Raw genomic sequence first — 24127 nt, forward strand, 5'->3', positions numbered from 1 at the left:
CGCAGGTGACATGAAAATGAGCTGCATGTGTCGCTTGCTTGCTGCATTTCAAATGACACTTATTATTTCGGTCATTAGAAAGGGTAAATTCATAAGAAAGGTTCCAACACGTATGTTTTAATAAGAGCATCAACATTTATTGCACAAAAAATCTAAAATGTTTATTACATTTAGCCAGAAAGTGTGCATTGGTATAACGATCTGGATTCAGGACTGCTGTCTGTATTAACACAGCTGTGATGAAACATTTGCTACTCCACTGGCTCTGAAATAGGAGGAGAAGGTAACGTTAGTTACCTGAGCTATATTGTCTTAACTCCACCTAGTGGTAACATACAAAAACTGGAGACATTTCAAAACAAGGTCAAGCTTTAACATTAGTCTTTGTTACAATCTTCTTAACAGAAACAATGTATTTCTATAGTATGCATTACTTTAATTTTCGTAATATTTAAAAAGCTGACATACTTTACAGGTGGCTGCTTGGTATGTAATCATCCTTAAAAAGAAAAAAACGTAATTTTGTACCTTTTTTTAGTCCAGGATTTCTTTGATACACCAGCAACAAAGCAGTAAGTAAAGGCACTCTTTAAGAGACTGGACAACCCCAAAGGCCACATTTCCACCCAGCAGATTCTTGCCATGGCCCATCCCCAGGGCCGCATCTCTCAAATTTCGGCCCAGTGAAGAGGGCATGGCCTGGGTAAACGGGCGCTGTGGGTGCATATTGCTTCCACGCGCCACAGTCGACTGGAGAACGTGAACAACACTGGAAGGCAATATGTTTAGTAGAGCAGGCCGGGACCCTGTTTGTTGCGTGCTGTGGGTATCCACTTTATCTTCACTTTTCTTTAAAGGAATGGTGTAAAATGAATCTGGAGTGTCCAGTCGAATCAGACTGCTTGCTCTGGGCTGGTGAAGCATGGATATGTGGCCCCAGTGATGGTGTAAAATAGGTTTTATTCAGCTCTGGAAAATGCCAGCTAACTGTTCACATCCTATCTATTGTTCATCTCTAATTCCTCTACTGTTAACTGAAAGATCCTGAATGGTTGTGTCAAAATATTTTCGTTCTGGTGCACATGCACACACAAACAGACATTTTGTTTTTTTATTCTCACCCTGTTGCTTCTGGAAGTTGATTCTTTTGCAATGATATGGTCAATGTGAAAACAATGCTTAATGGATTTATCCATTACAACAATAAGAATCTGATATCAAACCTTATTACAGTAAACTGGCATGCTTGGGGCCATGAATATCATTTATTTTTAAATATATGTATAGGCTTAATCATTCTCTGAGCTGATCAAAGAATTGTGGGTTGTATAATTGAAAAAACTTTGTGCTAAACAAGGCAACCGGTCAAATTAAACGCAGAAGGAGAGGTGAATGATATATGTATTTATATAATCTATTGTTTAAGATACAGGTGTAAACATTTATGTTTTCCCAAAGAACATCAACAGAAAAAGGATTATTAAACAATCAAAAACATGTAAAAAAAAACAACTTTATATTTATATAAACAAAAAAAAGCCTTTGGCTTAAAATAGCAACCAACCAATCACAGCACAAAAGTCACCATTACCACAATAACAGGAAGTGATTCCATGCAACAAAAGGCCGCTGTGAAATATGAAAATGAGAAACAGTTCAGTGGTGAGCAAGAGCCACAAAAGCCCAATAATTAAAGATGTTTCAGCCCTCCATACATACTGTATGTTTTCATACACAAATACTCTCATAAACATACCGAATAGAAAAATAACTGACCAGTCCAATAGTCTTACCATCAGCACATCAAACAGAAAACCAAACCATTCTTTATATGCTATAAGCATAGGCTAAATTTCAAATTAAAGTGAGGGCTGATCACATAAAATAAAGCCATTTGGTATCATTTTCAAATTTATAAAGCATCCTTGTATGGCCTGTTAAGGGTCTTTGTATATGTGACTAAGCACATCATCATTTCTATAGACTTGTGGCAGCTGTGTGAAAAAAACTATTATGATTACAGTGTGGTTACTGTTGACATTGTGAAATCCTACACCTATGTTTTCTGTTATCTTCATGATGCGTGACCCAGTACAATCTACTATAAATCCGCTAACTCCCTACAGATTCATTAGACAGATTTACACTGTGAATCACGATATACTTACAGACATAAACTACATAGCTATCAGCATATGTAAAGCTTATTTACAAGTTGTCTTATGTGGTGTTAAGCATTGCTTTCCACCAGTGTCACCAATAAGAAACAGTTTAATAACTGACTTAACTTGATACTGAGAAGTTTTATTTAAACCACAGATCAGCACTAAACTAAGAGAACATTATAACAGCAAGGCAAAGAGCGTGCAGAGGGAAAATTAAGATGGTTTCCCCAAATGTGTATTAAACCTCAACGTGTCATTTTTGCAGATTTGTATCAGAAAAAAACTGTCAGGTCCATACAAAAAAGAAAAGGCGAACCGTGTTAGATTTAGGTGTCTGAGTTAAGTGAAAAGGCACAATCCAGAACAAATAAAAATAAACCAAAAACAAATAAAGGAAGAACTGTGTCCTTCCTCTTCCTGGTTGTGGTTTTTACAGAAACCGTCCTTTGTGGCTGCGAAAAAGCTACAACCATCAGAAATCATTTGGAGTGCTTATTTTCAACAGAATGAAGGCCATCATAGTTTGACAGGCAAGTAAAGTCAAGCAATCCTGCCACACCCAAAATATGCAATATTCAAATGCAGTCAAATGACAATGTGATCATAGTGAATGTTTGAAGCATGTCCAGAACACGCACATTTTTTACTTTGTCTTGTGACTAAAGGCTTGTACAGAATCTACAGATACTTCACTACACATGAAGATCGATTGTCAATGCGAACAGAGAAGAAACAGCCACAAGAAAAGTCAAAAAAGAAAAATATAGTCTCTGCTCTCATTTTTCCAATGCACGAAGAATAAAACCAATGATGACGTCTGCTCTTCAAGAAAAGACATCATTGCAACAAATTTCCAAATTCTTGGTTAAAATGACATCATAAGAAGGCTTAAATACAAATCTCTTTCATCTTATCCAGTCATCATACTCAGTGTACAACAAGTCTTTCTCAATCTTTACAGTTCAGCCCATTTTTCCTTGGTAGATTATATACTTATATCCGCATCCATTCTCTCCTTTTTACTCCCAGGATGATTTTAAGGGGAGAATGAACATCCCTTTTAAAAGTAATCGAGTATATCTGCAATATACCTTACAAAGCATGGGATAAGTCCCTCCCAGCTTCTGCTTGTTTGCATAAGGAAAATTCCACACAGCACCTGTGCATGCTGCTAAAGCTTTCACATACGTTCAGGGGTGTTCCCAAATGGCCAAAATTCCTAATCGTTCCCAGGATCACATCAGGATTCTGTAAAGGGCATTTTCAGAGTGAGAATAAGAGGCAACTCGGAGCGTTATTCCCTGTCGGGAGCTCTTCCGAAGTAATATTCCATATTCGTTTAATGGCGAAACAGAGGTGTTAGGTCTGTAAGTGTAGAGTGAGCTTTGTATTGATTTTGCATATTCATCCAACAATCCAAGGATTCACAAATCGACTGCATCTTCAAAAACAAAAGAGCTCTGAAAACGAATCATCTATATGAAGCAGTCTCGGGTCTTTGGATGTGATATTTTTTAGTGCTACAAAGGTACTGTGATTTTAGTACATCATCTCTAGACTCCATGAATGCCCAAGTCTGTTGCCATAGTTACAGGTGCACCTCTGTTTTAAAGACATGATATTATGTTGAGGATGTGATGTCACATCTATTACTGGTTAATTTTCTTTTTTAGTCGTCTCACCCTTATTTTTTTATTGTAAGTCTTTTGAGTACAATGATTGCATCGCTTTAAAATGTCATGGTTCGAAGTTGATGCAAGTAAAAATCATGTGTTTCTTTTTTTCTATGACTTTGCTATAATTAGCTTATACTCCCAGATGAAAAAACAGTCCTTTTAAAAAAAAAAGTCTGGTGAAAAAGTGTGAAACATAGATGTTTTCTCTTTAAGCAAGGTGGAGAAGAAATCAAGTTTCTCTCAAATTCGGCGCTCAACTGGCTGCTGCAGACACACCTCACTTCCTGCTGAGATGATTGGTAGCCTGTTGTCCATGTGATAGCTAATCAAGTGACTAACGCTCTCGAATCGGTGATCTTTGGTGCGTACCTACAAAATCACAGAAACCTAATGTTAAAAGATCATTATATATTATATAAGAATAAACTAATGATGTGTTGAAGAACAGTTTTAACCATGTCTTCTACATCCTTCTCTTGTTCACCTTTGCCATCCTCTTACTTACCACGCCTTCTGGATCCACTAGAAGCAGGTGTTTGGGTTGACCGCCTTGCTGTCCAGTAAGGACGTACTGGCCTGGTGTGGTGCCTGACTCCCGCACCAGGAAGTCTCCATCCTTGGTCAAAAGCCTTTCAGCTTGTCTCCGACTTAGAGGCCCATGGAACCAGGGCTCATTCTGCAGTTGCTCTGCCAGAGGGGGCGCCACAGCACCTGACACTCCTAAAGCATCATCAAATGGTTCTGGAGAAAGGGAGAGATTTTATTTTTTTATTATTCCTAATGCCATTCTAGCATAAATGGCTATATTCATGGTGAGAACTTAAATTTTTCAGCTCCCCTAGAGTTAAACATTTAATTCTTACGGTTTTGGAATCCATTCAGCTGATCTCCGGGTCTGGTGCTACCACTTTAAGCATAGCTTAGCACAATCCATAAAATCTAATTAGTCGATTAGCATCGCACCTAAAAAACTAACCAAAGAGTTTCAATATTTATCCTATTTAAACTTGACTCTTCTGTGGTTACATCGTGAACTAAGATTGACGGAAAATTAAAAGTTGTAATTTTCTATGCAGATATGGCTAGGAACTATACTCTCATTCTGGCGTAATAATCAAGGACTTTGCTGCCGTAACATGGCTGCAGGAGGCGCAATGATATTACACAGTGCCCGAAAATAGTCCCCTGCCATTGAAAGATACTGAGGGGACTATTTTTGGCTGCTGCGTGATATCATTGCGCCTGCTGCAGCCATGTTACGGCAGCAAAGTCCTTGATTATTACGCCAGAATGAGAGTATGGTTCCTAGCCATATCTGCTTAGAAAATCGCAACTTTTGATTTTCCGTCAGTCTTAAATACACAATGTTACTACAGAAGAGTCAAGTTTTAAATAGAAAAAATATCGAAAATCTTTGGGGGTTTTTTAGCCGCGATGCTAATCGACTAATCAGATTCTATGGATTATGCTAAGCTATGCTAAAAGTGGTACCGCCAGACCCGGAGATCAGCTGAATTGATTCCAAAACGGTAAGAATCAAATTTTTAAGTCTAGGGGAGCTGAAAAATGAGCATATTTAAAAAAAAGTGGAGTGTCCCTTTAAGCTAGACAACATATATGAGGTAATCCAAACATGCTTATCTATACACACGGAGAACATTCGAATTCCACACAGAAAGACCTTCTGACCCAACCAGGGCGGAGAGACTTATTCTACTCATTGGTACATTTACTTTCAGTTTAGTAGTTAGTAAAGTTTAGTAATTAGTTTAGTTTTGTAGTACCGTATTTTCCAAACTATAAGTCGCTCCGGAGTATAAGCCGCATCATTCAAAAATGTGTCATTAAGATGAAATAACACATATAAGTCGCAGTGGACAACATCGCGTTTATTTAGAAAAATATTTCACAAAATCCAAGCCGAAGAACAGACATTTAATTTGGAAATGCAAGTTATTAAATTAAAACAATAGCAGACAAAACAGCAGGCTGAATAGATGTCTGTACGTTAAAGTAACCCCGGATTTCCACCAACTGCGGAGCGGATCCGCAGCCGTTCCGCAGTCGGTGAAAATCCGGAGTAATATTATCAGTTATTTAAACGATAAACCATAACATACAGAAAACCTTACCTGGAAGGTTGAATAGGCTAAATTAACCGAACAGGCCAACTAGCGTGAAGTTCGCATACTCGACATTGAATTACATAAATACAGGAGCAGCATAAGCGGATTCTCGCGGCTGTAGACGATAATGTTGTATCTTGCCTCAAAATGTCAAAATTAATTCATACCAACTTACAAGGCGCACCTGACTATAAGACGCAGCACCAGCCAAGATATGAAAAAAAACGCGGGTTATAGACCGAAAAATACGGTAGTAAATCTAGTAGTACTCTTGAAGAACACCAATACATACATTTGTTTAATAAATTAATTTATAGTCATTGGAGAAATATCTCTTTTCAAACATATAAAAGTACCATTTTGAAATTTCCCAATTTTCCAAGTTTTTCCATGACTGTTTACCATTACTTACTCATATCAAATGCATCTCGGTGAGCATTTCCATTGGCTGCTGCACATGCTGGAGGACGAGGCTTATCCACATTAACGTATGAAGGGTCATCAAACAAGCCTCCTTCCTTAACACCTGCTGAAAGGGAAAACATTAAGGTTAAAGCGTGTTAACCTTCAGATGACTGCGCTTAAGTGGTGCCATTCTGAGCTCAAGGCCGGCAATCCAGAAGTCACCTCTCACAGGAGTGTAATAGGTTTGGAAAGCATCCAACAGTGAGCAATGAAAAGTGACAGGACAAACGCTGACTCATTCTGCACAATGACAATCTCACAGGAGAGGATTTCAAATGTAGAGGGAAATTAATAAGTGGAAGTGGGCAAAAATAAAGCAGACAAATACTGTGTGGAAGTATGAGTAAAAGCATTAAAACGGAACAGTGCTGGGATTTAAAGTGTGAAGTACAGTAGGGTTTAACAGTGAAACGTAAAATGTGTCAAAGTGTAGAGAACCTGCTTTGGAGTTTATACTGTGGCACATCTGCATTACATCTTACGATGAACCTTAAACATTTTTTAATTATGTATATTTTGTCATTAATTTGAAAAAACCCTGCATGCGTCTCTGCACAAATCTGACCTGGTAAAGGAGGTAATGGCTGCTTGTGAATCTCGTTCTGGCTGGGCTGTCCATACGGCTGCAGAGGCACACATGGGCATGAGATTAGAGAGTGACTCACACACAAACATATGTACAAGACAACACGTACAGGTTCATAGGGGGTTTTACCAGTGTGGATCCTGTGCTGTGGCCAGGTCGGGTCCTCATGTCAATCAAACCTCCAGGAGGAGGCTGTTTGCCGGGAAAGTTATTATAATACGGAACGTCTGGGGGTGGAGCCAGGTCTTCTTCTTCTTCCTCCCAAGCTGACCCATCGAATGGAGCCATCCTAAGAGAGACAAAGATCAAGATAAACATTATTACTTTATTATATTTACAAGAATATACTACCCTGTTCATGTTAAATGACGTATTAGTTCTGAATCACACACAACCGGGCAAACACACTCTGTTAGATGGTATTAAAAACAGGAACAGGAAAAAATAAATGTGAAGCAATGAAAGAAGTGTTTCATCATACATACACAACATGTCTATGTTTACACATTAAGCCTTACCAGTGTATTTAAGACCCCGGAATTACAAACAAAGACGAGAAAACAACTTTTTCTTTTCAGTTCGCATGCTTGCATTTATGTCGGTGTGTTTATACTGTGTATTTACAGAGGATATAAAAGGACTTTGTGGTCTCAGTGATGTACCATCATTAAACAATGTACACAGACTCATGGAAACATAAAACTATAAATGTAAATGTTTGCACTGCTCATTCGAGCAGACAAGCACACAGAAACACAAACACACTTACCGGTCATGAGGGGTGACTAGTTTAGGGGGGTTTTTCAGGTACTGTTTAAACCGCAGCTCAAAAGCCTGACCGATGGTGCTAATAACCTCCTGAGCCAAGCCTTCGGAGCACTCCAGGATGTGACACGCTATGATACAGGAATGGTCGGTCATGAATAGGAACGAAACAACCAAATTATTTATTTTATTTATTCATTATTTACTCGTCCATCTAAACATCCGACCAGGATATTTAAAAAAAATTCTATTGCAGATTGTCACCATATCACTTTTTAAAACCATTACTAAATATAGACACAATTTCCATTTTTGGTCCGACCTTCTTCTTTACTAGGGGTTACAAAGCCATTATAAGTAATACCACACACATAACTAGGTAATTCAGTACTTGTCACCTGAAATTAATTTTTAGGGTATAATATTTAATTATGTTCTGGCTGTGCATGGAAAAACAACATTCATTTACATTTCACTTATAGATATGGCACCGCATTCAAAATTTTAATGTGAAAGTGTCATGCTGGTTAATTACCTCTCTGATTGACAGGGTCTTTGGCGACATAGGCTACATACTCCGCTGTGTCCTAAAAAGGGAGAGAGAGAGAGAGAGAGAGAGAGAGAGAGAGAGAGAGAGAGAGAAAAAGAGAGAGAGATGAAGCAGGACATTAAGAGAGTATAGAGACACAGAAGACAGCGATAAGCAGAGGAAGGTAAGTCTTAGTTAAGGCAGCCCATACACCAGAGACAGGAAACAGTGGAGGAAATGAACAGATGAGCAAGACGAACGAGTGAGGAATGACAGAATGAGAGTGAGGCTGAAAGAACTGAGAAGAGTCTGAGGAACAAAAGCAAGGAAATGAAACAATGCAAACACACGAACTGGAGAAATTAGGGTAGAGAAGACAATAGAAAGAAAAGTATGCCTGTTTCCAAAACTTACTGAACTGCCTACAGCAGCATTTTAAGGAAAATCTGTTTGGGATTTGTCCTGGGATTGTTTGATTTTGGTTCATTCAACCTGACAGGGATTTTTCTGGGATGTTATTTTACACGCATCCTCACAACAACTGTACGACACGCCACTTACGGGATGTTTCGTGACTGTTACGTCAATATTACTAGCGATCCCGGGATCAATTTTGGGACGCATTTGCGTTCACACAAAAGGCACTCTGGCAATTTTATAGGAAAAATGTGCTGGGTTTTAGTAGGGCTGTGACGGATTACAAAACTCACGGTTCGGATCACATTATGGGTTTTTTGAGGCACAGATCGGATCATTTTTCGGATCAGCAAAAAAAAAAAGGGTGGGAAAAATCTAATAACAAATAAAGAAATTACATTTTTTTTTTAAAAGAACAAAGTTGCATATTAAGTAAGGTCTAAAATTAGCATTAGGTACAGAAATCGAATTAAATGAATAATGACATTGTCTTTATTGTACAAATTAAATATTATTATTATTTTTTAGAGCCACAGAAGTGATTTTCTCTTCGTCTTGGGTTGTTTAGTTAACATTAAATGACACAGACTTAAGTCTGTTAATTGAGGTTACTGTCTCTTTAAGAACAAATAAGCACAGACTGGTTTCTGACTCTATAATTTACTTAAAGGAATAGTCTACTCCTTTTCAATATTAAAATATGTTATTACCTTAACTAAGAATTGTTGATACATCCCTCTATCATCTGTGTGTGTGCACGTAAGCGCTGGAGCGCGCTGCGACACTTCGATAGCATTTAGCTTAGCCCCATTCATTCAATGGTACCATTTAGAGATAAAGTTAGAAGTGACCAAACACATCAACGTTTTTCTATTTAAGACGAGTAGTTATACGAGCAAGTTTGGTGGTACAAAATAAAACGTAGCGCTTTTCTAAGCGGATTTAAAAGAGGAACTATATTTTATGGAGTAATAGCACTTTTGGGAGTACTTCGACTCGCCTGAAAAGTCCGCTCCCCTTTTCCCTCTCATAATGGGAGAGGGAGGGTGTTACTGCACCGAGTTGAAGTACTCTCAAAAGTGCTATTACGCCATAAAATGTAGCTCCTCTTTTAAATCCGCTTAGAAAACCGCTACATTTTATTTTGTACCACCAAACTTGCTCGTATAACTACTCGTCTTAAATAGGAAAAACGTTGATGTGTTTGGTCACTTCTAACTTTATCTCTTAATGGTACCATTGAATGAATGGGGCTAAGCTAAATGCTATCGAAGCGTCGCAGCGCACTCCAGCGCTTACGTGCACGCACACAGATGATAGAGGGATGTATCAACAATTCTTAGTTAAGGTAATAACATATTTTAATATTAAAAATGAGTAGACTATTCCTTTAAGACATAAACAAATGTTTTTATTAGAAAAAGAATATTGTGAGATCATATTGTGTGTATGTGCTCTGTCAAGAACAGAAAGATTTTATGTTGGCTTACTTTTTGAAACGCGTCTCTCCGTATATGCACTACTGAGGGCACTTAAACGCGTGCATACACACAGGCTGAGGGCGAATTACAAACGGCGCTTCAGGAAGAAGATGCAGCATAAAAAGTCGCTTCACATAAAAACGTTTTTCATTGCTCTATCCAGCAAATGTATTAATGGACTACAGTATGAGACACAGTAGCGCAACTCTCTCTATAGTTTACACATTAGGAGTTCTGATCTTTGAAGAGAATTACGTCTGACTGGAGCTGTACCGGACACATTTAACCGCATGTGCTTACAGAAATCTGCTCACTTTAGCGCCTTTGTGCGGTTAAATCTTTTTTATAAATCTCTTGAATGTTAACATTTGGAAGCCTTAGAAACATGTGCAAATGATAAACTTTCCCTATTTAAATTTGCATATTAATCCGTGAATCGCATGCGAGCCGTACGGATCACGAATCAACTGCAATCTGTCACAGCACTAGGTTATAGAGAAGACTATCCCAAAATGTGTTGCAACAATCATAATAAAAATTCAAGTAGGGGACAACGCAAGAGAAACATATCTTAAATTAAAATTTTGTTTCACATATAAAAATAAGTATTATAAACAGCCGAAGACTGTGGCTTCTGCAAACGTGCTGCCTACGTAGACTGCGGTCTTAAGAGGGTCTGCTGTGTTTCTTGCCCTGTGTGCGACAGGCTTTAGGGAGAAGGCAGAAGGCAGCTCACTAGGGTTTGGAACACAGCCTTAGAATACATCAAGAGAGAAAGAGAGCGGGGCTGTGACTCACTGGGTCTCCTCCTGATGCAAAAGAGATGGACTGCATGTGATGGTTGGCGATAATCTGTAGGGAGAGAGGGATGGACAATGTGACAAAAAACAATATGAGATGATGGAACAAATAGTGAGTGACAAATAAAAGAGAGGGTGAGAAAAATCAAAGAATGAACAGAGAGAAAATGGAAGAAAGGATTCGATGAGACTGTGGTCCAAAAACAGATACACAGCAGTTAGGTGATATAATTCAGCATGGCTTTGATTTATTAAGATAAACACAGACCAGGGGGGCAATTACTCCAGCACTTATTATGGGATCCACATAGCTGCCTGCTGTGCAACCTGAACACAGATAAGCCTAACAGGCAAAACACTGAAAAATTAGCATTGAGAAATAAAGTCCTGCAGTGTAGCCAGAGGGTATTTGTTTTCACAGACTATGCCCACATGATCAATTGAACTCCAGGGTACCACACTGTTATTTAGTAAAAATTCAACAAATATCGCTCCGAGTTAGACTCCGAGTAGCAAGATCTCATGCAAATTACTTAACTATGTATATTTTTAAAGGGGATGTATAAGAAAAAAAACTTTTTTCATGTTTAAGTGCTATAATTGGGTCCCTAGTGCTTTAATTAACCTAAAAAATGTGAAAAAGATCAACCCAGTAACTTAGTTTAGGTAAACCATTCTCTGCAAACATGTGAAAAAATAGGCCATTGAAATTTGGCTCCCCCTGTGATGTCATAAGGGGATAATACCACCCCTTATTCTGCACCATCCAACAACAGCACTGACAGTTAGTGCCAATATCAGCTTGTGAGAATTTAAAAGGAAACACAAAAATGGAGCATTTTTGCTCACACATACAAAGTGTCCATTTTAACATGCTATAATTAATTATCTATATGATATTTTGAGCTAAAACCTCACATACGCACTCTGTGGACACCAAAAGCTTATTTGACATCTTAAAAAAGTCTTGTGAAATGTCCCCTTTAAATACACTAAAACATACTTAATCTGATTACAGGTTTTAGAGATAAAAAGTTTACACCAAGCACTAACATGTCTTATACGCAACTTCCCCCGTTACCACTTTCTGTAAAAGTGTCTCAGTGATTAGATCACCCACAAGGATGGCCGCCCCAACCCTTTTGTCCATCCCTGTTCTGACTATCAATATTTAGGACTGACTAAACAAGCAGAACAAAATTTAGCATGTATAACATATTAATAGCTATTTCTGCACATCAAAACCAAGAGTGAACATGGCATCCCAATATCAAAAAAAAGAGTGATTGCATAATTCACCCCAACCCATTATGATGCAAAAGGCGTCAAAGAACTGCAGGATGCTTATGCATTATGATATAATGCGATGAAGAGTGAATTACACAAAGGAAGGAAGCACTGGATTATGGCATGTGTGTGATGTCTGACCTGTTTGCAGTCAACTGCCAGAAGATTCAAGCTGCTGGTCGACACAGTGAGGCTGATGGGCATTCCAGCAAACTGAAGATTGCTCTTCCCCAAGATTGAGGAGAGACATCGGATGGTGGGCTGGAAAGAGACAGAAATGGAGAAACTCAATTAATTACACCATGATGTGTTAGAGAGCAATCTCTCAATCTGAAGAATCTGTCTCTCCACTCGTATGCTTAACTTTTAAAACCCAGAATAAACCAAATATGGAACAGCTCACACCAATGTGTACAGTATATGTCTTGGTGTGTATGTGTGTGACAGTCAGCCAGTCATATCAGTTTGTGAGTTTTTACTGTAACTAACGCAATTAAGATAAGATAAATACCTTTCTTCTGCGTTGAGCTCCTTTGGCACCTGGCACTGCCTCACACACCACAGCTATTGCCTCTCTGAAACATGAATCAAACAGGTCACAAACATCCAGATAGCATTGAGAAAATAATTAGATTCATTTAATTTCATATGATTGAGAGAATATTATATTAAACACACACATTTCAGTCATGCAATTTCCTGCAAATCACACATGTGGTGGTGCATGTGGGCACAAACCCTCCCCGTGCATTTTCATAAAAACATTTCACACTCTTGGGAAAATATAAAATTATGCATGAAAACGGTTTATTGAGCAGCTGTTGCTGTCAGGAACGAGAAGCAAATACGCCTAACGTCCATTAACAAATGGCAGAGCAAACACACACAGGCTAGCAAACACCCTAACACACTCGAATGGGAGGAAACCACAAGGGTTCCAGGGGATTCTATTATAAGACTTTGTGGTTACACAGCAGGGCTGATGCCATTATGAAGCCTGCTCTCTTCCTCATTCTGTTCTGCATACATATGAACAAACTACCATTTAGATCGGTCTACACAAGGTTTTCACTTTTAATGCTTGCGATCATTGTTCTCTCAGTGGACAGGAAATTAACATAGGTTTAAATAACGACGTCTGTAAGGTGATTTTTCCTTGTCAAAATTATTCTAAACCAGGGGTGTCGAACTCAAGGCCGTGGGCCAAATCCGGCATGCCGCCTCATTTTATCTGGCCCGCAAGAGCTTACAAATGACGTTACTAATGTGGCCCATGAGAGCTTACAAATTATTTTGTTGTTATTACAAGTTTTTTTGCAGGGTATTTCCTCCATTGCTTTTTTAGGGGCCGCCAAAACGAATTTTTGTTTCCGGCAAAGTCTTTTTTGATAATTTAATGTAAAAGACGGGGTGCATGATAAAAAAAACACTTTGGAAAAGGGAGTCGGGCCTACTTCCAAAACACACTTGTAGCCAATCAGCAGTAAGGGGCGTATCTACTAACTGACATCATTGCCTGGGTTGCGCATGTGTGGGGTGGGTCTATCAAAAGAAGGTTCAGATTGTATTGGGGTAGGGGCGTGTTTGTTTAGGTGATTTCAAATGTCAACATTGGCTTTCAGAGATCATGCACACCACCTTTAAGGATTGACAATGTTGATGACTGAAGGAGAGAAAACGAGCAGAGAGCCCCACCCGCACGCGTGCAATCCTAAAACTAAGCATACTGCAGCCTCCGGAGGTCGCATTTCTAGGCTGCATATGTCTTATTTCAGAACATTAACAAATATAAAGTTGACTTTTACTCTTAGTTAATAGTAAATTAGTGTAATATGCTTATGACTTGGGAATGAAATGCTCAGTTAACTTAAATAAACCAGGCTTGATGACGCATGCAGTGGTTTGAGAAACGGCCAGTATCTGCTCTTGCTTTCTCTCTCCCTCTTTCTTGCGCAGGTGTGCCCCATACATCTTAAAAAGTGAAGCCGCTGGCTCTTTGATCGCCCCATGCAAACGAATGCTCTAAATAAAACTCTCTAAATAAAAAAAAATTTATACTTCCAACAAAATTTTCCAAAAGATGTTTTTGGTCCTTTAGGGCAGTTCTTATCACGCTGATACTGTATGTGTTTAATTTTTCATTATAGATAGTAATATGATAGAAAAGGAAGCAACGTCATGTCGTTAATCTTTTTTACAGTCTATGTTATTGCGCATATTCATCAAAACAGATACGCATTGGTAAGAGATCGGAAGACCAAATCCTATCCAGCGAGAAAATGTTTTCTGTCTCGTTTACACAAATGCGACGTCCAGATTAGTACACAACACATCTATTTCTGCTAAATATGCGAACGAATTACTCATCTGAACCGATTAATTTTAATGAACGATTGAAAGTACTGATCTGTACAACACTGAAAATGCATGGGCTATATATATATGTGAAGGTGGTGGTAAAACTCTTTATTGATATCTGAAAATGCCTCTCATTTTATTACCTGCACAACGAATACACTTAAATACACTTTTGTCATTATTTAGGAATTAAATAGGCTTCTATTTTCAAAGCTAGGTATTAGTTGAGTTATTAACAAAACGAGTCATAATGGAATCGAATGCATGAGGTAATTATGCAATGTAATAAAAGGGTTGATACATTCATATAGTCTTGCCGGCCCATTAAGAGCAACCGTAATGCTGATGTGGCCCGGGATGGAATTTATTTTAACAACCCTGCTCTAACCCGTTCCCACCCAACAAGTATGCAAAGGTGCAATCAGTTCTCAGTAGTTAACAGGATAGAAGACATCAAAAAGTGCCAGACTCTGCAAAATGTGCGACTTATTAGCAGAGACAGATCTGACACCCTGACATTGTGTCTCCTATCTTGACCCATGTGACATTTTTGAAAAACCCATAACGAGGGTTAGATTGGTGACACTACTCAATAACACGTGACACTTTTGATCATCTTCATTTTAATACTCTTTTCTTGTCTGTATAAAAGAAAGCTTAATTGTAATACCAAAATACTTTACGGTAAGATATCATAAACATTGCATTTTTAATATATAACGTTCTCCAGACACATGCAGATACACACAGGTTCTTAAGAGCAGAATGAGAACAGATCACAATGGCTGCAGGTGATCATTATTTTTGCATTTCTCTCTTGCACTCTTTCTGTCACAGTCATTGAGACAAGAACATTAATTTTTCATCGCAGGGGCTTTTATCCGGCCCGAGCGAGTGAGTGTATGTTCATGTGCATTAGGATGTGGGAAGAATGTACGAGAAAATCACTCCTGTGGGATACGGATGTATGTGCAGTGCATCTCTAAGTGAATATGAGAGCACGAGCACATGAGAATTAACATGTTGTACTGTACTAGACTAGTGTACATTATTTAAGTTTATATTATATAATTTAACATACAGTATTGTATACTTGCAGTGCCTATTAAAAAATGCCCTTACATGGCATAATCAGCCCTTTTAAACATTTCCACTGAACCTGCTGTATGAGAATACAATCTTCTATTTGATCCTATGCTATAATAGTAGTTTTCGTCTAATGGTAAAATTAGGGTTAGTCTGTAATAAAGCTAATTATTAGAATTATTTCAATACAATCTGTCATAAAAATAAATGTGTGCGTGTGTTTGTATTACCTGGTAACCTGAGTTCGGGTGTTGAAGTCCAGTGCTCTCATAGACTGCAGCACTTCCACACAGCCCATATACTGAAGCAAAGAAAAAACCTTTGAGTTATAGCATTTCCGGTGTAAGTGCATAACCTCACCAGCTGAGAGGTGCTAACACAATACGGTTAACTCTTGTGTTGTGGTTAACTGTGTGTGTTTGTGTGTTTTATGAGAAATGATGCTCTAAATTAGGAAGCACTGCAGTTCTCAATGCAGTTGTTGTCTGTAGACCTGGAATTAGAGGACAATCTGAGGATGCTGCACATTAAACTCTATCAGTTTCATTATGCAGAAACTATTTTGCAATGAGATGCGAAACACGGTGCTGCCAAACCCTAACCGACATGTTAGCCCTATAGAGGCTTACACGGCATATGGGTATGTGATGTGCAAGATAATATCTTGATTAGGTACACATTCTGCAAACATGAAAACCAAAAATGTTTTTTCCTATTAACCATATCAGTATTTATCTCAAAGTCTTAATCTGCACCCAATACAGTAGTGCTCGCAATGGTTAGTATCATTTAACCAATTATATAATTGAAAGAGACAAGAAAAGTGAATTAGGTACAGACCCAACCATGCATCTTACCCTGACAGTGTAAGAGACGCCGGTGGTGCTGACCACACTGTCCAAGTGCAGCCAACCTCGCGTAGGCTTGTTGACGAAGGAGCCGTGCCGCGTCCATTCGTCTCCGCCGAGCTGGCCCCCTTCCACACGGGCCCTCCGCGAGGCCCCGCCCAGCCGGTTCATATCCTGTGGGGGACGAGGAGGAGGAGACGGGGCTGTTAGAGAAAGGACAGGTGGAGAACAAGTGGCGGCGGCGGTACCGGCGTCTACGGGAGATTCACCCAGACCTCCCTGACCGCCCGCCGCACCTGCCGGCCTGCTGGAGGCCTTCAGGCCAGGGAGCAGAGTGGTAGAGACGCCCAGCCGCAGGGCTCCCATCCTGGGAAAGAAGGAACAGAGGGTGGTGGGGCTATTCTCAGCCTGCCGTGGAGAGGAAGGAGGGAGGATGGGGGTGAGGGAGGAGGATGAGAGAGAAGGAGGGATGCCAGTAGGGGTGAGAGGAGTGAGAGGAGCGGAAGAAGGAAGAGAAGGATTGGACGCAGTCTCGTCCGTCGAGCTGAAGGAGTCGCTCCTGAAGGGTGTGTATTTGGTTTTGGGGACGAGCTCCATGATGACTGTTCACCGTCTTAGTGTCCACTAAAGCTCCTTATATTCTGTTTAAGTCTCCCCACGTCTCTCTATCACAATCAATAACTTGTCTTCTCTTTTCTTTTATAGTCTTTTTTTCCCTTCTGTCCATTGATCGCTTCATCATCACACCGGAGAGAGACAGCTTCGTCCGAAAAGTGAAAAAGGGACGATAAAACAGATGGCAGAAAAGAAAATCAGCACCAGCCTAGATCAAAGAGACTTCAAAACTGCTGCTGTCATACGCAGCGTGTAGAAGAGTTTGCATCAAATCTTAGGTCTGCATAGAGCTTCTTAGGATCGATCAATAAAGCACGAAATATTCGATTCAGTACAGTATGATTGTCATGACATTATTGGTACGTTTCTAATCGGTGCGCCAGACGCGATCCTTCTAGATACATGTGTGACAGACAGTACTGTTGTTTTAAATGCCTCGGTGTATGCGTGTGTTCATCTGTCTATGCATGAACTGGACTCCACTCTAGTAGCTCTTGTCTGACAGTCCCATAAAAAGCCTATTAGCTGCAGCTGAGACTCTGATAGAGGAGGCTTCCGTCAGACAGACAGATCGATAGAGAGTGAGTAAGAGAGAAAGAGAGAGAGAGAGGAAGAAAGCTGGAATAGATGGATGGAAATTTCTAAAGTACTGATCCAGTGAACGCAGATCACTTAATGATGGAGTCAAGCTGCTCTATTCAGTCTATATATTCACTCTCTATATATATGCACACAAGTGATCATATATTATCATCATTGCCACTTTAAAGACTTAATTTAGTCCAAGTGTTACAAAAATTAAAGTACCAGGGATCTTTAACCTTGATCTGTAAAAAATTTTACAATACTGACTTCATAAATGCATGACACCTAAAGTTTAGCTAAAAGTTGTATTGCCTTCCATATTAAAATGCATTATGCAATATTAATACGCTATGTACATGTATTTTAATCTGTACATCAATAATGGCTATTTAATCATCATTGATTTTGTTAATACAATACGTTGCTCTAATAGGCTAGATTTATAATGTTAAACTCAGTTTATACAATAAGATAGATTTTCTTCGTCTCTTTGGCCAACAAGGGGACCCCTGATGTACACTATTTAGTATGTATGTAGAGTCTATAGGATCATTGGTGTTTTTATCTCGAAATCTGCCACCTCACTTCCTATCAAACATCTTGCAATATTTAGGGCTGACACATCTGCAACTTTCACACTCACTCTCTTTCCCTCCTCTTCCAGATGATACGGGGACCTCCGTCACCGAGTCGACCTCTATCCCTGTCTTTCTCCTCCTCTTCCTCTCTTTTTTTCCAGATCACCTCCGGCTGTGCTTCTTTCCCTCCCTCCGGTTTCCTCTCCTTGAGTCTATCCTCCTCTCTATCCCTCCTTTCCTGAAATCCCTCCCTCAGCCTCCACACGGTGTACTCCACAGCGTTCCTCTTTTCTTCCTCTAACTTCTGTCTCTCCACCTCTCTTTCCTTCTCCAGCACACTTGCCCTCTTCTTCCAGATAATCTCTCGCTCCCCCGCACCCCCTCCCACGTCTTCTTTCCCGTTCTCCAGGCTGTCCCGTTACTTCTATCTTTTCTAAATAAAAAAAACACCTGAGCCTCTTCAAAAATCCGTTTTTTACTGAAGCAAAATTGCTGACAAACTTAGATAAAAAGAATCTAAGAGTATATATATATAGGACCCAGAAACAACCCTGATGAAGAATAGTTGGTAGAAATATGATTTAGAAAAAGACTTAGAAAGCCCTGAAACAGTTAAGTCAAAGTTGTAGAAACAAGACTGGTTAAATATGGCTCTATCGAAGTCAATATGGGTTTGAGCACCATTTAAAGAACCGCTGACTGAATCGTGTTTGGTGTGACCAGTGAAAAAGTTAAGGTGTGACCGCAAGAGGAACCGTGATGTTCCCGAAGCAACACTGCTCCAGCACTGTCAGGCTGAAAATAATGAGACCTGATTGGCCGAATCCGAAATACCTCCACCAGAGATCTTTTGATACATGCGCTCATTAGGCGCTAACCGGAAAATCAATCACTCGCTCATTATCCTAAATGACACCTCAAAATCAGACGTCTCGGATGGAGCGGCTCTTTATAGATCTGTTTCCTGAGTGAAAACTTACCCTCTAAACGTCACTTAGCAAAGTCGTGCAACAAAACGAACTGCACTTCATAACCTCTGATAGAGATGCAACAGTCCTGGAACCTCTAACAGATCTGAGCTATCAAACCGATATATGTACGTTTTTTAATGATTATCATTTCGGGATATCTTTAGAGAATATAACAGTCTCCACTATTAGGAACAAGCCTAGCCTACTTGGACCAAGTCCAGCATTCGTCTGGGTCTATTTACAATGGTTTTCACTGCATATATTTTACACAAGCAACCACAAAAAACCTCAAGCTTCTTTTATGGTGATGTCTTTAGTTCTTAAGTAAATCAATTTCATTTTTATTATAGCACCAGCGTGTGAGCTCAAAGAAGCTTCAGGCTGCGAAAGGACAATGTGTTTGGTTTTGATGCAGGCTACAGTAACATAAGCGAGGACTTCAAATCATCCAAGCAAAGCCCAAAAGATGTCACTGGCAGTCAAACATAAGCTGTTATGTCAGCTAGTGTGAAATGATCTTGAAGATTTGCCAGATTAAACTACATCTACAAGGCTAAGTAAGCAAGGACCCTTAAAGCCTGTTAGGAGAAGCAGTCTAGCCTTATAATTAAGCAAAGTGCAATAAGTTAAAGGCCTTCGTAACTTCGCAGACAAAATGTACAAGTGCTTACGTTGACATGGCACAGAATACGTATTAGTGAATTAATGCAGCAGAGCTTGCTGTACTCAGTAACGTCCAAACAGCTTTGCTCAATTGCTTTTTCAGCTCGAACAGAAGTGTCTTGGCCTCGGGTGGGAAACCGAGTCCTGCATCATGTCACGATCTTGTTAGTGACGCCAACAAAAAATGGCACAGAAGTAGCACAGTGTTCAGTAGAACCAGATAAATTACAAAATCCCTATAAAAGCATTTCAATGATATCAGTAACAGTATAAAGAACAATGCTTTAAGAAAAGTAAATTAGACTATGGTTACCTAGCTTGAGTGTAGCACCTGTCTATTTGAAATATGGCAGAATCCAAGTTTTGATAAGATGGTTTATTTTAAAGTCCAGTAAACATGAGTTAATGATTTGTGTTGCCAAAGCAACACTGGCTGCATTGTACTGGGATCAGGTCAGGGTTACGGTTTGTCTGAAGTGAAACCGAAGTAAACAGTAACCAGTTATCACATTAGAGAGATCATGGTCAACAATAGCACAGGTGTCCAGCCCGTGTATTTTTGTGATTAATGTTACACGGTAAGTCTCAAAGTTTAGTGTGGTTAAGGAGTAATACCAAAATTAAAACCTGAGTTCAACTACATGACCCAATAGCACAATAAATCAATGTTTCGATCGGTAGAAAAATTATGATTTCTTTCGGCTATCAATGCACTGAAGGTTTAATATTATAGATGTTGAAAGATTAAATGAGACGTTTAATATTATACATTGCAGCCAATGTTGGATGTGGCAACTGCTGTATAGTTCTGAAAAAACAAAAAAGGGTAGCACCTAGATGACCGGCTCTGAAGGCACAGCTCTTATCTAAACATGCGTTATATTAGATTGAGTTTAAAGTTCTGCTTCAACTGTAACCTGGGACGGTGCAATGCACGAGCGCTGAAGTTACGAAACAAAGCACTGGAACTCACCATGACCACAAAACTGTTGCCATGGTAACAGACTGAAGAAAAATCGTGCGAGACGGAGTCATGGCAGAACCCAAACAAAAGCCGACAAGTTTCGCCAACACAAAACCTGTCGCCTCCCTCTACGTCCAATTAGACAGCTCGGAGAGCTCTGTTCCAGATGACTGCAACTAAAACCAGCCTTAACTATCTGCAGCAAACGCTGGCACAGGACAGGAACGTGTAACCGCTACTATATAACCAACAGCAAAGTAGCCAGTGCTGACATCCTAACACATGCATGCATGCAGAGTGCAACACACGGCGCAGTCTTGGCACCAGTCCAACAAGGAAATCAAATATTGCTCAAGAGTGCACACACACACACGCGCACCCACGGACACGGTCATACACACTTTCGGCTAAAGCAAGCAGAGCAAGCAGACATCAAAAACTCTTCCTGATCAGGATATCTGAAAGCACCGGTATGACACTATAAATAAGGACATCTAAAAGTTTTGCATAAAAACCTGATTGCCTGCATAACAGTTAAGTCATTTTTTTAATTCAAATTTGTTCAAAAACAATTTCGAATCTACTTTCGTTAGAAATCTCTCAAAAGTTTATAAGTTGGCAATAGTAGTGAAATGTATTGAAGAGTTTAAAGAGTTTTTTGTCTCTTCCCCCCACTGTGTAGTTCTTGTCACGTGTGTTGCTGCCGAAAAAACACCAAGTCCTTGAATAAAAAAAAGAGTGATCACGTTTTAGCTAAAAATATCCTCCATGTTTAAATTAAAGTCACGTTAATATTAAAGAGCGCCAGACAATCCTTCTCCTCCTCCTCACTCGCTCACAATCTTTCTCGCTCAGTCCCCTCCCTGAAATAAAATGCGATTTCTTTCATCAATTTCTTCTCTTTAAAATCACAAAGTCACGCCGGTGGTTCTTGCTCTGGTTCAGCATCAGTTTCTTTCAGCCTCACTTCGGTGTAACGCCGGGATGAACGGCACAGCGGTCTTCTATTGTCCTCTCCTTCCCCCACAGTCTCTCATCCTCTCCTCTCTCCACCTCAGTCTGTGTGTGAGGAGCGATGCAGCCGACTGTCCTCTATTCTCCTCTCCTCCCTGTCTGGTTGATGTCTCTCTCTCTTGCTCTCTCTCTCTCTCACTGATGCTAGTGTTGATTCAATCTCTTTCTGCACTCCTGCCCCCTCCCACCCTTCCTCTCTCTCTCCTTGCAGCGTCAGTCATTTATGCATTTATGAGAGTGTGTATGCATGCACAAGCAGCCCGTGCATCTCTCCCTCTCTCTAATGCACACAATTATGATGGGTGGAGTCTGCACTCAACGCTCCTCCCATGGTAACTTAAGATCAAGCATCCTGGAGGGGGGTTATACAGTACGTCCCTTTCTTCCGCTCGCTGAGACTGACTAATCTACATATTTTTCAATTTTCCTGGTTTTCTGTGACACCTTAAAAATCAATCATGGCCCATCGCAACACAGGTCACGGGTGAACACCCAAGGTTATCTGAAGCCGTAAACTCGCAGGGAGTGCATACATGCTTATGCGTTTACAGCGATCGTGCAAAATGCCTAATCGGCGTATCTGAATAACCAGAGTCAGGTTGTGAATCATTCAGCCGAGTGACCTGGTTTCGGGGTTACGGAGGACAGAGTGCACGACTACAAATCCCAGAATGCATTGGGTGAGGATGCTATCTCCTTTTCTAAATGCACAAAGTATGGTGTATGCTGCAAAGATACAACGATTCATGTTTGGTGGATTCTTCCCTGTCACTTCTCTGCTGTCTGTCAGAAGGTCTGAAGGGAGGGAATATTTTTGAGCCTAAACACGGACCTTGGCTCCAGGGCATGAGCACGTCTGGTAAGCGCACACACTCACTCAGAACAGACATGAGAAGGGGGATGGGGAAGGATAGAGAGAAAGAACGAGTATGCAAAACAAGTACAAAAATACATACATGGAAAAAGACAATGTTTAAACGATCTGAAATAATGCAGACAAACATTACGGTATGACAGTCAATAACGAAAGCACAAACACACAGAAATACAGAAAACAGACATTTAAAATACAAAAGACACTTCATTGACTATTCAATTTTGTTACAAACATGCAAACTTAAAGAGCCAAAACAAGCAAAGTGCAACATAATTTGCTTATTCATAAGGCTTTAAAGGACAAATGAAAAACCCTATAAAACCAAGAACCCCAGAATAGCCAACACCAAAAAGGTAAAGTCAACAAACCCCATCCTAATGTACCATGACACGCACCATACTACAATGCAACTACTAAATATGACCAAATATACACTTAGTTTCAGATGAATAAAAAAGGTTGATCCACACTTCAGAAGAAAATAGGAGAATGCATGTGTGATACCCAAAACAAACCAGATTAAGACACCCATCCCATCACCTGGTGCATGTTGGGAGTGTAACCTAAGGCATAGAGGCTGATGATTCTCATTAAGTACAATGTGAAGGTATTTGACCAAGACTACTATTCTCTCTCAAGCATCTCCATAAGGAAAGGCAGGAAGTGAATTAACAGCTCGGAGAGATGCAGAGCCAGGCTTTATGGTAAATCTAATGACCTACATTCTGAACTCCCTGCAGAAACGTAATGTTGTGTAAAAAGAGCCGTGCACATGCACGTGTGGATGGGATACAGTGAAATTCATTCACAGGCAAAAATGCACTAATGCTAGATCTTCTCTTCTGACCTCATTCATAAAATCGTTACATCATAAATAAATGTATAAACCTCACTTACATTGAATTAAAGAGAACATAACTATAGACCAGTTTAACATGTTATAAATAATAAACTCAAGTTTAATACCAACATAATACTTAAGGTTTGACAATACAACTACACTTGCTTTAAGTGTACACACTAAAAATTAAGGCAATATGATCAAAAAAATAATGAGATAGAATCCATACCCTTTACAAATAGTTTAATTCCTTTTGGTTGGGTGTCCACTGAGGTACAGTTTGGTAAAAGGCAGCTTCTGCTTACACCTGCGGCTCACGAGTGACGGAAACGTGTAAAGTAAACCAATGAGGTCATGTTTGTGCTCATGTATGACCAGCCTCCATGCCTAAGGATATGTACGTGCATGTGTGTTTGTATTTTAGGAATGC

At 39.7% G+C, this 24127-nt stretch overlaps 2 protein-coding genes and 1 long non-coding RNA gene across 8 annotated transcripts in view; all 3 read right to left on the reverse strand.

Moving 5' to 3' along the window:
• Positions 1–87: 87 nt before the first annotated feature.
• On the reverse strand, positions 88–1236 carry lenep (lens epithelial protein). Its single transcript, XM_055209940.2, has 2 exons — positions 529–1236; positions 88–265 (listed from the first exon to the last, which is right to left on the reverse strand). The coding sequence occupies exon 1, from the start codon at positions 922–924 to the stop codon at positions 535–537; it is 390 nt and encodes a 129-aa protein (XP_055065915.2). The 5' UTR covers positions 925–1236; the 3' UTR covers positions 88–265; positions 529–534.
• Positions 1237–1383: 147 nt separating this feature from the next.
• The window catches only part of shc1 (SHC (Src homology 2 domain containing) transforming protein 1), a 32084-nt gene continuing 9340 nt past the window's right edge, over positions 1384–24127 (reverse strand). For 3 of the 6 annotated variants that reach the window (XM_055209936.2, XM_055209938.2, XM_055209937.2), the window contains 12 exons: positions 16599–16763; positions 15972–16042; positions 12809–12872; positions 12439–12558; positions 11009–11062; positions 8319–8370; positions 7788–7914; positions 7148–7307; positions 6998–7055; positions 6380–6496; positions 4347–4582; positions 1384–4210 (listed from right to left, as the gene is read on the reverse strand). In XM_055209936.2, coding sequence (XP_055065911.1) covers positions 4082–4210; positions 4347–4582; positions 6380–6496; positions 6998–7055; positions 7148–7307; positions 7788–7914; positions 8319–8370; positions 11009–11062; positions 12439–12558; positions 12809–12872; positions 15972–16042; positions 16599–16763 — 1353 coding nt within the window. In that variant the 3' untranslated portion in view covers positions 1384–4081. Of the gene's footprint in view, positions 4211–4346; positions 4583–6379; positions 6497–6997; positions 7056–7147; positions 7308–7787; positions 7915–8318; positions 8371–11008; positions 11063–12438; positions 12559–12808; positions 12873–15971; positions 16043–16598; positions 17350–24127 lie in introns of all 6 variants that reach the window. The other 3 variants (XM_073872086.1, XM_055209932.2, XM_055209934.2) reach the window with 3 other exon arrangements.
• On the reverse strand, positions 19646–24125 carry LOC141367249 (uncharacterized). The gene is made up of 2 exons (XR_012371528.1): positions 22995–24125; positions 19646–22961 (listed from the first exon to the last, which is right to left on the reverse strand). It is a non-coding gene; the product is annotated as an uncharacterized lncRNA (long non-coding RNA).

This window comes from Misgurnus anguillicaudatus, chromosome 10 (assembly GCF_027580225.2).
Source record: "Misgurnus anguillicaudatus chromosome 10, ASM2758022v2, whole genome shotgun sequence".
NCBI classification, from domain to species: Eukaryota; Metazoa; Chordata; class Actinopteri; order Cypriniformes; family Cobitidae; genus Misgurnus; species Misgurnus anguillicaudatus.

Coding starts and splice junctions, on each gene's coding strand:
- lenep (XM_055209940.2), bottom strand. CDS start 924: ATGCTTCACCAGCCCAGAGCAAGCAGTCTGATTCGACTGGACACTCCA.